Raw genomic sequence first — 13,793 nt, forward strand, 5'->3', positions numbered from 1 at the left:
GCCCGAGCAGAGCAACGACAGCCTGCCGCCCCTCGCGCACCGCAGCAGCAGCCGCCGCAGCAGCCGCCTGCCGCGCCCGCGCACAAATTGAGCGCCACAACCACAACAACGACACTAACACACCACGCGCAACGGCACGCCCCCTCCATGAACAACTTCCCCTCGTTCCTCGAAGGCGGCCCCGGCGGCCCCGGCCAAATGAACATGAACATGAACATGAACATGAACATGAGCATGGGCATGAACACGCCGGCAGGCCTCGCGCGACAAGGCCCCTCGCCCGGCGCGTCGCCCATGCACGGCGGTGGTGGTGGCGGCGTCGGCGGCGGCATGGGTCAAGCGAATGGCGCGCCCGGCCCCGGCGGCCAGGCCCAGGGCATGCCGAATCTGGTCAACGGGCTGCTGAGCGGCGGCCACCAGACGGATATGAATCATCTGTGGCAGGTGGTGCAGCAGCTGAGCGACGTGCTGGCCGAGAACCGGAGCCAGACGGCGAGTATTATGGGCCAGGTGCAGCAGATGCAGGTAGGTTGCGCGTGAGAGTGTGGGGACTGGCTGCGAGTGTGGCAATGCGGTGCTAACGCGTGCGTGTGTGGATGCAGAACCGCGGCCCCTCGGACAGCAACAACAACAGCAGCAGCAGCGCCGCACCCACAACGACGACAACAGCCGAGAGCGCAACCAACCCCACTCCCACGACGGCAACAAACGGCGAGCTGCCCTCGCTGCCCCCCCACCTCCAGCCCGCGCACGCAGCCAACGCAGCCGAGCTGCACGCTTTGCGCACCCAGCTCGCCAGCACCACCACAGCCCTCACATCCATGGAGACGCAAAACGCGTCCCTGCACGCGCTGCTCTCGGACTACGAGACCAGTCTCGCCCTAACCCTCGAAAAGCTCCGCCCCTTTGCCTACCGCCACGCCGAGGCCCTGCTCGCCCTGCACGCGCACTACAACGCGCTGCTGGACCGGGAGCGGCAGGCGAACCTGGCGCTGCGGCTGGAGCACCAGGAATGGCAGGCGGGGCTGGGGCGGGTAGCGGGGCTGGCGAGGGCGGCGCTCAAAGAGGGCGTGGATGGGGGGATGGGGTGGGAGCGTAGGGAAAGGGAACTCAAGGCCGAGAATAGGGTGCTCAGACGGTTGGTCGGGTGGGAGGTTGGCAGTGAGGATAGTGAGGATGAGGGGGACGAGGGAGAGGGGCTGGGGCTGTAGGGGTGTGTGTGGGTGTGGGGGTGTAATGCTGATGATGCTAGTGCTGGTGCTGGTGCTGGTGGCGTTTGTTTGGTTGGTTGGGCGATGGCAGCCGGTAGGAGGACCTACATACATACCTACCTACCCACGTTACTAATGCGGACCCGCTGCTTACGGGAACTTATTATTGCTGGCGGAGTCGGTCGGTGTCTGCCTGCTGCTGCGAGGGAGGGAGAAACCATACCTAGGCTAGGTACATAGCGTTGGGCGTTTTTTTCTTTTTTAGGATGAATGGACGGATGGGCGGGTGGTGCGGTGCGCTTTTTTATTAGACGCAGATGAATGAATGGGGGGGAGAAGCAAGCAGATAGGCAAATAAGCAGCCAGTCGAATGAATAAACAAGCAAGCAAGCAAGCAAACAGGACATGCCGCAGGCGATGAGCATGAGTACGACGACGTGTAGTATCCACCATCTTCCACACCAACCACCACGACCATCTCAAAACCCCACCAGCACGCCTCTCAACTTCTCCGCCTCCCCCAGCACCTCCTCCTCCCCCTCATCATCCCCCTCCTCCCGTCCCCCCCTACCCCCCTTCCACCCCCCGACCCTCGCCCCCACCCTCACGCCCAGCGTCCTCGCTCTGCTCAACTCGTTACCCAACGCGCCCTCCCTCGTCGCGAGCCCGGGCTGCACGTGCTCCACCGGCCGGCGCAGCGGCTCCAGCGTCGCGCGCAAGCGGCGCAGGCGGCGCAGGCGGGATTGCTGTGCGGTGCGTTTTGCAGCTAGGGCGGTGAGGTTGCCGAGGTGGGTCGTGTAGGCTTTTGATTGTGCCGGTGTTGGGGAGGAGGGGAAGGAGGGAGGGGTGGGTGGGAGGAGGGCGAGGGCGGTGGGGTGCGTGAGGTCGGCGTCGCCGTCTATGTCGGTGTGGTCGTTGGGGTTGGTGTTGAAAGAGTCGGGGTCAGAGGGGTTTGAAGAGGGGTTTAAAGAAGGGGGGAGCAAGAGTGCCGGCGCGCCTGAGTCGTAGTAGAGCTTGTCGAGCTGCTCGGCGACGTGGCGGGCGGCGAGGGTCGAGTACGCGGCTTTGGTGTGGCGGCGGGCGAGGCGGTTGACTTTTGTTGTGTTAGCTACCTTTCCACACACACTTCACTTCATTTCATAAAAGCATACATGATTTTGTTTTGGAGAAAACAAACAAGGGGGATAATGAGAGGGTGAGTAAGAAAGAAAGACAAACGCACCTTCCCTCAACACGTCATCAAGAACCCGCTTCGGGATGTCGATGTCCCCCGTGTCCGTGTTGTTGTTGGTCGAGAGCGGCCCGGTGTCTGGTAAGCGCAGCGGCTGCGACAGGATGCGGGTTTGGGTGCGCAGGAAGGCCGTCTTGAGCGCGATGACTGTGGTGCCTGCGTTTTTGGTGTCATTGTGCTGGGTTTGTTGCTGTGGTGGCATGGTGCGGTGCGGCGCGTGGTGCGTGGTGTTGATGTATGTGTGCGCTTGGGTGTGGTGTCGAGTGGGAGAGGTTTTTCTTTTCAATTTGGTTGGTTGGATCGTGGGGATTTGGTTTTTTTTTTGGAAGATTTCCCGGGAATTGTGGTTGTTGGGTTGTTGCGGTTGTGGATTTGTTGGTTGGCTGGTTGATGGTGGTGGTCGTGGTGGTGGTGAGGGCGAGCGCGTGCAAGAGACGCGGTATCACGTGCAGAGACAGACGATTTGATATCCCGATATGATATATATTTATTTACTTTGCGCAATCCGCCAACCTTTCTAAAAATATCCTCTACATCCATGCCTCTCTCAAAGCGCCTCGCAATCAAGCAAGCTCTCTCTCTCCCTCCTAAAAATCGCACCCCTCAGCCAACAACGCCGCAATCCTCTCCAACCAAGTCTGATCCTCCGCATCAAAGCCTTCCAACTCAGCGCAATCGATATCGATAATCGCGACGACTTTGCCCGTCTGCACAACCGGGACGACAATCTCGCTGCGGCTGGCCCCATCGCACGCAATATGCCCGGGGAAAGCCTCGACGTCAGGCACCAGCTGCGTCGTCGCGCTCGCGGCCGCCGCGCCGCACACTCCCCGCCCGAAGCGGATCGTCTGGCACGCGACGTGGCCTTGGAAAGGGCCCAGGATGAGCTGCTCCGCCTTCGTGGGATCCAGCACGTAGAAGCCGCACCAGTTGGTTGCGTTGGAGGGGGCGGGGAGCGCGTGTAGCGCGTGGTAAAGCAGCGAGGCGACGTTGGAGAGGTTGCTGCGCGGGCGGTGCGGTCAGCGCGTGTGCGTGTGTGATGTGTGTGTGGTGCGTGGTGTGCTGTGTGTTTCTATCGGAGTCCGTACCAAACCTTGAGCCGTGGCGTGAGCTACTCGTCCGTGTGTCTGTCTACGTCGCCTCACGTACCCAGTTCCTCTGGCCGTCCATCAGGGCGCGCGCCTGCTCGAGGACCTGCTCGTAGGCCTCGGCCTTGGAGACGCCGGACGCGAAGGTGGAAGACTCGGCGTGGACCTGGGGGAGGAGTCAACCATCAATGGCGCAATGGAGCGGAGGCGCAGGGCCTGACCATTGTTGTCGGCGTCGAATTGGTATTATTGCAGCGCGGGGTCGTGGTGTTTTATTTGGCATCAAGAAGAGAGAGAAAGAGAAATGACACCATCTTTGCTTCGCCAGCGACAAACTCCGGCGCTAGCGGCTATCACCGTCGAGCCATCCATTGGACTTCATGGTACTTTGTAGTACAAGCTTAATCCTGACCCCGGGTCTAGACAAAATGCTGCTGCGCCTCAAAAGCAACCTTAAAAGACCGTACTCCTAGCTAACCCTTTCCTTGCTTGCCTGCCCTACTTTCCCATCCTCACCACCACTACTATCACCTCTTCTCCAGCCATGGTGTCCCAATGCTGCGCCGCAGGTGAACTCCACACCGGCACGCCCCAAGGCCAAGTCACCAAAATCCACGGCCTAGACTGCTACGTCGCCGCGCCGCCAGCGGGCACCGCACCGCAAGGCGTCATCGTCATTCTTCCCGACATCTTCGGCTGGACCCTGCCCAACACGCGCCTGCTCGCGGATTCCTACGCCGCAAAGGGCAGCTACCTCGTCTACCTGCCCGAGGCGCAGTCCGGTACACACACCTACACAAACCCCCACACCTCTCTCTCTCTCTCTCTCTCTCTCTCTTCCTTCAAGCACTAACCACTAACGAACGCACGCACGCAGGCATGGCATTCGCGCCCAGCCTCCTAACCTCGCTCGAAGCGCTCGAGGCGCCCGGCCTCTACGCCGCCGTAACGCGCGCCTACCACCTCGCGCGCGTCGCCGCGTCGTACGCGCCCTTCGCGTACGTCAACACGGCCGCGGCCGTGCGCGCGCGCCTGTACCCCTTCCTGCGCGCGCTGCGGATGAAGGAAGCGCAAGCCCTCCCGCTTGGCGTCGCCGGCTTCTGCTGGGGCGGGTACTGGTGCTTCCAGCTTGCGCGGGCGGACGCTACCGTAGCGCATCCTGATGCTGTGGGCGCTGAAGGCGGAGCTGAAGGCGGAGCTGAAGGAAAGGAAGAAGGTGCACAAAGTGATGCAGCGGCGCGCCCCCTCGCCGACGCCCTCTTCACCGCACACCCCTCGCTGATGGCCATACCGACGGATGTCGACACCGCCACGCGCCCGATGAGCATCGCCGCCGCGGGCATCGACGCGCGGTACCCGGCTGCGGACGTGGAGACGACGCGTGCGATCCTGGCGCGCAGGACTGAGGAGTCGGGCACGCCGCACGAGGTGCGTGTGTACGAGGGGTGCCATCATGGGTTTGCGTTGAGGGGGAGTCGGGAGGAGGGCGAGGGGGGTGCGGAGGCGGAGAAGCAGGCTTTGGCGTGGTTTGAGGGGCGGTTTGGGGAGTTGAAGGTGTAGGGGTGGGGAAGTGTACCTATCTAATGTTGTACGGAACTAATAGCTCGTCGCTTTAAACAGCGTCAGCTTAATCAGCCACCACACCAAACCTAGACTGCAGTAATCCAGCACCCATCAAACCAACAACGATATAGTAGCGTAAGTAAGCAATACCGCCACATTTGACATCTCCCCATCCGCGCATCACTGCCTTCTGTCCCAGCTACAGTAGTATGCATGCATGCATCACTGAGACGACACACTTGAACGATAAGCGTGGGGACTACCTATGCGAGTGTGTTCGATTTGCTTTAGTAGTTAGTAGCGGCGGTGGATGTGGTATGGTGTATATCCCTCCGCTCCCAGCTCCAGCTCTTCTGCTCTTTTCTTGTAACTCCACCTCATCATCATCCACTCCACACCCATCCATCATAGAGTAAAAACATAGAACGCGCCAGAGTTGAAGCGGCTGTGTGGCCTACCCGTCCGTCTATTAACGTATGTACGTACGTATGCGGTACACGGCGACGGGCGAGGCTTGGGTAGAGTTGGCGATTCGTGGGGTGTGGGTTGGGAGTTGTGAAATGAGGACTGAGTGAGTAGTAGTATAGATAATGGACTCGTTTTGCTTTTTTTTCTTTTGTTTTCCTTCTTTTCTTTCTTTTGCTATCGATTTCTCGTCGTCGCCATACCTCTCTCCGCCGCCGAACCTTCGTCGCCCTCCCTCATCCCTGTCATCCTCCTTCGTCACCGCACCTCTACCGCATCCACTCCCACCCCAACTTCCTCAACTCTTCTCCGCTTCCACCCCTCATCACTACACTTCCTCTTCCTCCTTACCCCCACCACCACCACCACCACAACCACGACAAGCCTCCCGCTCCCGCTCCCGCCGATCCCCACCACCAAGAAGCAGAAGCACACAGCCTATACGAGCGCACCGACCCAGACCCCCGGCACCAAAAAACGCATAGGATACCTCCGCCCGTCCATCCGCTCGTACAGCACGGCGAAAGATACGGAAACGAGAAGAACGTCAACAAGCCTACAATAGCTTAAATGCAAGCATAGACACATACCCCTACCTACAATAATCAGCCAAGCAAGCAAGCAAGCAAACCAGCACCTTCCCAATCCAGCAACCCGTAACCCGTAACCCGTAACCCTCCCTCCCTGAATCCCAAAAACAGCCAAGCGCCCGCACCGCGCGCAAGGACCTGCGCCGCGTCCGTGAGCGTGAGTTCAAGCAGACGACATACGACATAGTCGTCGTATTGCACAATAGCGACGATCAAGTACAATACAATGCAATGGGTAGGTATGTTTCTCGTTGCCATACCTGGCGTCGTGTATGTACAATACTATGCCTGCCTGCCTACCTGTCCGCCTCATACTACACACACACATGCACACACACGAACGACAGCACCGCAACCTCTGACGCCACGACGCGTACGCCTATGCTTACGCAGCTCCCGCACAACTTCCTACCCGCACTCAAGCCTCCCCAGCCTCCCAGCACCCCACCCGCACGCACATCACCATACGAACCCACAGCACGCGCCCTCCCCACCCCCTAACCCCGCGCATCCCTTCCCTCCCCATCCATCCTCTTTTCCTTTTCCCTTTCCCTTTCCCGTCCTATCCCGCCTCACCACCCCCAAAAATAGCCCCGGCCGCCGATCCTGATCTCAGTCCCGACGGGTGCAGTAGCCGCTAACGGCTATCGCGGGGAGGGGAGATTGCGCTTCATGCGTGCGGGTGGGCGCGGGCCGCGGGGTGGGTGCGCGGGGATGGGGACGGGGACGGATGGATGGATGGATGGATGGATATGGTTGGTTTGGGTTGGGTGTGGGGTGGAGGGGAGAGGTTGAGTTTGTTTGGTGGTGAGGAAAGAGTGAGGGAAGGGAAGGAAGGGAAGATATGTGTGCAAGAGAAAAGAGGAAGAGGTGGGGGATAGACGGACAATGAGAAGTGTAGATACTACCTACCCACCGACAAGCAGCATAAGCCAGCAGGTCTGTCTATCTAAGACACAAGCAAGCAAGCAAGCAAGCAAGCAAAATACCAACCAATCAAACCACACACAAGCCACACAGCTTACTCACTTCAACTAGCTAGCAGAAAAAGCAGAAGAAGAAGGAAAATGAAAACCCCAATCAAAAAAAAAAAAAAGCAAACACATAGATAGCCAAAAAAGCGGTGGTAATTCCCTTTCCATACCTACTACGTACGTACACGCAGCCCCCAACAACGACCCATCACCGCCATTGCCATCACAACATCACCACCATCTATCGCAACAAGCAAGCACAAGCAGCAGCAGCAGCAGAAGCAACACCGGCACCAGCACCGACGAGCAAGCGAGCAAGCAAGCAAGTAAACAAGCAGACAAACAAGCAAGCATCCCCTCTGTCTGCAACACACTCTCTCTATCGCCCTCCCCCTCTCATCAACACCGCGAACGAACGAACATACGAACGGACGCACCCAAAGCGAGACAGAAGAAGACAGAAGACAGACGACGACGACAATGACGACAACGACAACGACAACGACAACGACAACGACCAAAACGACCCAAACCGACCGAAAGAGAGAGATCAAAGATCAAACAATGAAACCTCCCCGCCGACCAATCCGTCCCGCCTAGGCCCAGTCCGCCGTCCCAGTCCCAGCCCTAGTCCCAACTCAACCCCGCTTCGAAACAGAAAAACCGGCCAGCCATCCAGCAGCAGCAGCAGCAGCAGCAGCAGCTTGTCGTAGCAAGCACTTACTCACTCACTCACTCACTCACCCGCTTCATCCCTTCTTAACCCATCCTTCCGCACCGACAGACAGGCAGACAGACAGTGCACTGGCTGCCCCTATCGACTGCCGCCGCTCCCGCACCCTTCTATTCTGACGTCCCGCACACCATCCACCCGCCGCAAGGACTCGAGCTGCACGCGCGCCTGGCCTACCTGCGTGCACGCACGCACGCTCTACCGCATCCTCTTTACCATGGTCTTCAGTGTCGCGCGCGCAGACGACTCTCTTCACCACGGATATATGCGTGCGCGTCCGAGAGCGAGATGGGAGCGGGGACTCTACGTTCCCTCGTCTCCTCTCCTCTTCTTCTTCTTCACGCGGAAGCAAGCAGCTGAACCAGGAAAAAACACAAAATGAAAAAATGAGAAGCGCCAATAGCAGTTGGCACGGACTAGACAAGGAGAGAGAGAGAGAGATGGAGAGAGAGAGAGCAAAAGGAAAAGGAAAAACACAGACAGAGACGCAAAGGAAAATGCAAGCCGACAGACACTAATTACGCGAGATTAAGCAGCAGGCAAGAGACGACAGCAAAAACAACGGAAAAAGACAAACCACAATCAGGTATCATGAGGCCCACCGGAAACCGCGGCAGTAGCAGAGGAATGGAAAGGGAAAAAGGAAAAAGAAAAACGGGAAATTAAAAGGGACATATGCAGAGAAGTTGGAAAGGCTCCGACTGGGGGGTTTTTTCGATAAAAGGAAATCAGACCGGGGGAGTTTTGATGGTCTTTTGCTGGAAATATTCTTTAAGGCAAAAGTAATGGCAGCGGCAACAGCAGCGGCACATCGCTTCGGCAAGGTGAGGTGGAACGGAGGAAAGAGGCGGGAGCATGATGTAGGAGGAGGTACGTGCGCGAGGTTGCCCGTGATTGCATGTGGGGCTCCATATCAGCTGAGCTGGTATGTGTGCCCGGAAGATCGCAGCCACATGTGTGTGCGGGTGTGGTGTGATGGGGTCTGGGCAACGCCGCGGACGAGAGAGGAAAAAGTTTCGAGAGAGGCAAAGGGAAGTATCGTGGGTATATCTAGCGAGAGAGGATGACTGACGCCGAGCCGATGCTTTTAGAAGCGAATGCCATGGACAGGAAAAGGAAATCGACCGCCGCATGCGCGACGAGATGGTGCCTTGTCAATCGGCAGCCGCTCAGTTGGGCTGCGCGTTGATCTGCTCGCTCAACCAAGCCTGGGCGCGGGGATAAGTCAGTAACTATTCGGGGGAGGGAGGGGGGTTAGATGCGGGGGTGGGGGGAGCCGAGCATACCAAGCCCTCGAAAATGCCCTCGCCCGTCGTCGCGCAAGAGGGCTCAATCTTCCACTTGTGCTCGCGCGCAATCTTGTCCAGCTGCAGCTTGTCCTTGACCTCGTCGGGGCGCATGGCGGAGCCAACATCCTGCTTGTTGGCGAAAATGAGGAGGCGCGCATCCTTCATTTCGCGGTCCGTAATGATACGGCTCAACTCAGTGCGGGCCTCCTCGATACGGTCACGGTCGCTGCTGTCGACGACGAAGATGAGACCTTGGGTGCCTTTTTGGAGAATACAACGTTAGCTATATACTGCGCGACACGGGGAAGAAGGGGGAGCGGGGAGCGGGGGACGGGACTGGAGGCAGAACGACATACCGCTGAAGTAGTGGCGCCAGAGGGGCCTAATCTTGTCCTGTCCACCAACGTCCCAGACGTTGAAGCGCGTCTTCTTGTACATGACGGTCTCGACATTGAAGCCGACGGTGGGGATGGTGGTGACGTCCTTGTCAAGCTTGAGTTTGTACAGGATGGCTGGGGGCGCAGGTCAGCTTCACAGTCGGGCTCTCGCAGCGGGCGCAGCAGACGTACTGGTCTTGCCAGCGGCATCAAGGCCCAGCATGAGAATGCGCATTTCCTTGGTGCCAAAGATTTGCTTCATCATCTTGGATATTGAGCCACCCATTTTGGCGGTGTTGGCGCGCGGCGAGCACTGGGATTAGAGGGCTTTTTGGAGCGGTAGGGCGAAGGAGTGGAAGCGCTGTGAAGAAGAGCGTTTGGGCGACCAGGAGGTGCCGGGATGTGGTTACGAGGTGAAACGCGGCGGGCTTCGGGGCGACGCGACGGCGGGAAGAGTCGTGATCGCGTAATGGGCGGGAGGTGGAGAGGACTTTTGGGAACGAGGGAGAATGGCTGACGCTCAGTGACTTTTGTCCCCACGCGAAAGGGGTGGGCGAGTGGGATGGTGCTTGGATAATGAGGGTAGTGCGAGGTGTAGGGCTGCGGTAGCATAAATTAGACTCAGGAGAATGGATCAACGCGCGAACATTCCCGGCCTAGCATGGCCTGAATTGGCGACATTGCGACAATTCCTCGCCCGTTGCCCGCTCTGCCCGTCCGCTTTGCTGCTTCAGTACTTCACCTCGACAAGCCCGCCACTCTCTCACCGGCACGATCCGATCTGCCTGCGATACGGACGTGAGGCGCGAGATCTACCTGCTGACGGCATTTCCGCCGCCGCCGCTCCCCAGCACGACGACTCCTGCTCCTGCTCCGGCTCCTACGTGCGTATTCGTAGGCAGCACCGGCTTTCCCGCATAGTAGCGCGGACATCCATATATTGTACCACCGTTCTCCGCACTACGACTTTCTATCAAAGCATATTTGCCCCGGTCTGCTGATACGAGGCGCCCGTCTCTACAAATATATCAAAACCCGTCATCTATTCCCCTCGCCCTCTCCCCCTTCCACCGGGCCTCGTTAATCTCCCACCACCACCGATTAATCTCCGCCCTCTCGTCTCTCGGCCCTTCCCTCACTTCCCTACTCTCCTCCCACGGCTTAGGCGACAGCAGGTAGTGCACGTTCTTCAGGCATTCGTCCCGCCAAATCCCATCATGCAAGCCCTTCCACCGCATCGTCTTGAGCGCGTTGTAAATGTACGGCAGCGCCACCCACCGCCCGTGGAACAGGTCCGACAGCAGCGACTGGTCGGCGAAATCGTATTTCTCCGTGCTCGTCGACCGTAGCGCCTGCAAAATGAGGCTGTAAATGGCTACGGATGGGTTAACGACCTGGAGCCCGCCGTTAGGCATCCCAAGGCCGGCTGTTGGCGATGCGCCCTCGGTTTGCGCCCTCTCCGGATCCGAGTGCTGCGTGGTAAAAGCGCAATTGGCAGGTATCCTGCACAGCCATGAAGATTAGCCCGAGGCTCTCATCAATCATGCATGACCGGACTCACCAGTCCGCGGGATAATGCGACTTCTTCATCGGGTTGCAGACGCAAGCATGGCTTGCCGCAAACACGCGATGGCCCTTGCCCTCCATCTCCGCCGGGTCCAGCTCCAAATCCATCAGTTCATCCATGTTTTTCACTACCAGCATGTCCGAGTCCAGCTGGACGACGCGCTCATACTCGACCAAGCTAAATGGCGCAAGCTTGCTCCAGCAATCGTAGAAGCGGGGGTCATTGGTGTAGTCCTTGTGCGAGTTTGGCAGCAGGTAGGGAATGTGCTTCTTGGGAATGCCGCGCGCATCCAGAGCGCGGTGACCGGCCTCGGGGAAGGCGTCGGTGTAGAGTGCGATCAGCGGGTATTTGGACGCGGCGCGCTTGAGCGAGTAGTCTAGCGCGAGGAGGCCGGGAAGGTAATCAGTGTTTGTGATGAGCGTCGTCCATACTGTCGCGGGGCGTCAGCTGCTATCGTGAGTGTCCGGAGGGGCGCAGGCTCATCCCACCCTTCGCAGAGTCAACAACTCTTGTCTGGTCAGGGTTGACCTCGCGAAATGCCTCGGCATGATTGGAGCCCATGTCTGTGCTGCAAGGGTCTGGTTTGAGATGGATGAAAACAGGAGCGAGCGCACTCGACTTCAAATTCAAGCGCCGGTCGAAGTGACGCGCCGACCCCAGGTACTTACATCCTTTAAAGGATTAGCAAGCAAAAATGTCGTGATGACTTGCGACCGCATCTGGGTGGGATGGACCCTGGCGGATCGAGCCGATCGCATTCCCCTCTGAGATTCCGGGAACTTGTCGTCTTCGCACCCAGCGCGGGCCGCATCCAGGCACCCGCAGAACTGCATCTCGGCTTACACTAGCGTGCGCTGCTACTGGTGACGTCCTCCATATCGCGAGCACTTGCCTCTACATAAAAATGTCCGCCGAGCATGGAGTTGAGGGTGCCAGTCCCCCCAAGGAGAAGGTGGCGCCTATTGCGCCCGCCAATTACAAGGGCTTCGTTGCCGGCGTCTTTTCTGGTATCACTAAATTGAGTGGTGAGTTTCCATGCTGCTGTCCTACTGTACTTTCTTGCGCCCCGGCTAACACATGTCTGCGCAGTCGGACATCCGTGAGCCACATCCGTCCTCTCTCAGACACGACAAGCGACTGACTGGTTGTGGATCTGAAGCTTCGACACAATCAAGGTTCGCCTTCAGACCTCGGAAACTTCGCACTTCCGTGGACCGCTCGACTGCTTGCTGCAGACCATTCGCAAAGAGGGTGTCCGCGGTCTATACAAAGGCGCCTCTCCACCGCTTGTAGGATGGATGGCTATGGACTCTCTGTGAGTGCCTACTAAGCATTGCTTGGCGGATGCTTGTTTTGCTATCGCACTGTTCTGACGCGCCATTTAGGATGCTGGGGTCATTGACCTTTTATCGCCGCATCCTGCGCGAACACGTCTTCGAGCCCGTTGCACCCCCGCGCGCCCTCGACAATCCGGCTTATAAGTTGCCGACTCTTGGACATGGCATAGCGGGCATAATGGCTGGTTGGACGGTCAGCTTCATCGCTGCGCCAGTAGAGCACATCAAAGCCCGTTTACAGATTCAGTATTCGGCAGACAAGTCGAAGAGACTGTATAGCGGGCCTATCGACTGCTCGAAGAAGCTGTACCGCAGCCACGGCCTTCCTGGTCTCTATCACGGGCTCGGCGCCACCATGCTCTTCCGCACTTTCTTCTTCTTTTGGTGGAGCTCCTACGATATGCTGTCCCGCTACTTCTCTGTGAACACGTCTCTCTCCACGCCGGCCATCAACTTCTGGGCCGGTGGTCTTTCAGCCCAAGTCTTCTGGATCACTTCGTATCCCTCCGATGTTATCAAGCAGCGCATTATGACGGATCCTCTCGGGGAAGGCAGGCGCTTTCCCCGCTGGCGTGACGCGGCAAAGACCGTGTATGCCGAGAATGGCTGGAAGGGTTATTGGAGGGGTTTTGTGCCGTGCTTCCTGAGAGCGTTCCCCGCGAATGCGATGGCGTTGGTGGCGTTTGAAGGTGTTATGAGATTATTGGGGGCCTCCCATTGAGATAGAGGGAAGGCGTTTGCTTATTGCGCATAGAGGGGGTTATGGTAGACCAGGAAAGCGGGCTGTTAGAGCATGTGAGGGAGGATCCCATGCCCCGTCCGGTGAATATGTTGTACAAAAAGTAGGTATGAACGACATGAGAACGCATTGTAAAGATTAAGAACAGATCGATAGACAACCGAAGCAATCCCCACGAACTCAGCCGGCATCGGCGCATAGATTTTGAGAAAAGCTCTGGGGTCAAGCAGCGTGTGCACTCTGGGTCGCTCTTTCTTCTTACAGAACAATCCCACCACCACATGCACTAAGATTCTTTTGTCAACAAGATTCTTTTTTCAATAACCACCTTCATCTCTTCTCTTCCACTCCTCGGTTTCTTCCTGCACCCTTCCACCTATCTCATGAGGCCCTATCTTACCCTGTTGGGTACAGGCCTTGTCTCATCACGTCTTGAAAATTCCTTCGCTCAGCTCCTTCATCCGCGTTCACACTGCTTCAAACCTCAACCCCAAACTGGACGGCCTGGCACCTCAACCAAGCCCTTCCTCTGAGATCCAGGTTATGAGTGGTTTCGTCTAATTTGTTCTCACTTGCTGAGTGGGTTGGACAACTCGGCACATTGGTCTGTCAGAGACAATTCAGCTTCA

General features: G+C 58.0%; 8 protein-coding genes across 8 annotated transcripts; 5 read left to right on the top strand and 3 right to left on the bottom strand.

The window, feature by feature from the left end:
- Positions 1-378: 378 nt before the first annotated feature.
- K452DRAFT_334842 (uncharacterized protein) lies at positions 379-1,507 on the top strand (the record flags this gene model as incomplete). The annotated part of the gene is made up of 2 exons (XM_033545210.1): positions 379-529; positions 670-1,507. The coding sequence occupies 2 exons, from the start codon at positions 379-381 to the stop codon at positions 1,209-1,211; spliced, it is 693 nt and encodes a 230-aa protein (XP_033396206.1). The 3' UTR covers positions 1,212-1,507.
- Positions 1,508-2,777: 1,270 nt separating this feature from the next.
- Positions 2,778-3,806, bottom strand: K452DRAFT_288582 (uncharacterized protein). Its single transcript, XM_033540684.1, has 4 exons — positions 3,752-3,806; positions 3,590-3,696; positions 3,533-3,534; positions 2,778-3,445 (listed from the first exon to the last, which is right to left on the bottom strand). Exons 1-4 carry the CDS (start codon positions 3,752-3,754, stop codon positions 3,030-3,032), a joined length of 528 nt encoding a protein of 175 aa, XP_033396207.1. The 5' UTR covers positions 3,755-3,806; the 3' UTR covers positions 2,778-3,029.
- Positions 3,807-3,971: 165 nt separating this feature from the next.
- On the top strand, positions 3,972-5,264 carry K452DRAFT_288584 (uncharacterized protein). The gene has a single exon (XM_033540685.1). It carries the CDS (start codon positions 4,410-4,412, stop codon positions 5,088-5,090), a length of 681 nt encoding a protein of 226 aa, XP_033396208.1. The 5' UTR covers positions 3,972-4,409; the 3' UTR covers positions 5,091-5,264.
- On the top strand, positions 5,197-5,596 carry K452DRAFT_47397 (uncharacterized protein). Its single transcript, XM_033546712.1, has one exon. The coding sequence runs from the start codon at positions 5,303-5,305 to the stop codon at positions 5,507-5,509; it is 207 nt and encodes a 68-aa protein (XP_033396209.1). The 5' UTR covers positions 5,197-5,302; the 3' UTR covers positions 5,510-5,596.
- On the top strand, positions 5,397-6,236 carry K452DRAFT_288586 (uncharacterized protein). Its single transcript, XM_033540686.1, has one exon. It carries the CDS (start codon positions 5,684-5,686, stop codon positions 6,041-6,043), a length of 360 nt encoding a protein of 119 aa, XP_033396210.1. The 5' UTR covers positions 5,397-5,683; the 3' UTR covers positions 6,044-6,236.
- Positions 6,237-9,024: 2,788 nt separating this feature from the next.
- On the bottom strand, positions 9,025-9,807 carry K452DRAFT_309644 (uncharacterized protein; the record flags this gene model as incomplete). Its single annotated transcript, XM_033543264.1, has 4 exons — positions 9,025-9,063; positions 9,142-9,404; positions 9,501-9,656; positions 9,714-9,807. 4 exons carry the CDS (start codon positions 9,805-9,807, stop codon positions 9,025-9,027), a joined length of 552 nt encoding a protein of 183 aa, XP_033396211.1.
- A 723-nt stretch (positions 9,808-10,530) lies between these two features.
- Positions 10,531-11,739, bottom strand: K452DRAFT_288588 (glycosyltransferase family 8 protein). Its single transcript, XM_033540687.1, has 3 exons — positions 11,577-11,739; positions 11,083-11,518; positions 10,531-11,024 (listed from the first exon to the last, which is right to left on the bottom strand). Exons 1-3 carry the CDS (start codon positions 11,647-11,649, stop codon positions 10,550-10,552), a joined length of 984 nt encoding a protein of 327 aa, XP_033396212.1. The 5' UTR covers positions 11,650-11,739; the 3' UTR covers positions 10,531-10,549.
- A 253-nt stretch (positions 11,740-11,992) lies between these two features.
- Positions 11,993-13,341, top strand: K452DRAFT_319433 (uncharacterized protein; the record flags this gene model as incomplete). The annotated part of the gene is made up of 4 exons (XM_033544236.1): positions 11,993-12,113; positions 12,178-12,187; positions 12,248-12,403; positions 12,474-13,341. The coding sequence occupies 4 exons, from the start codon at positions 11,993-11,995 to the stop codon at positions 13,144-13,146; spliced, it is 960 nt and encodes a 319-aa protein (XP_033396213.1). The 3' UTR covers positions 13,147-13,341.
- Between the last annotated feature and the right edge of the window lie 452 nt (positions 13,342-13,793).

This window comes from Aplosporella prunicola (assembly GCF_010093885.1).
Source record: "Aplosporella prunicola CBS 121167 unplaced genomic scaffold K452scaffold_16, whole genome shotgun sequence".
In the NCBI taxonomy this organism is placed as follows: Eukaryota; Fungi; Ascomycota; class Dothideomycetes; order Botryosphaeriales; family Aplosporellaceae; genus Aplosporella; species Aplosporella prunicola.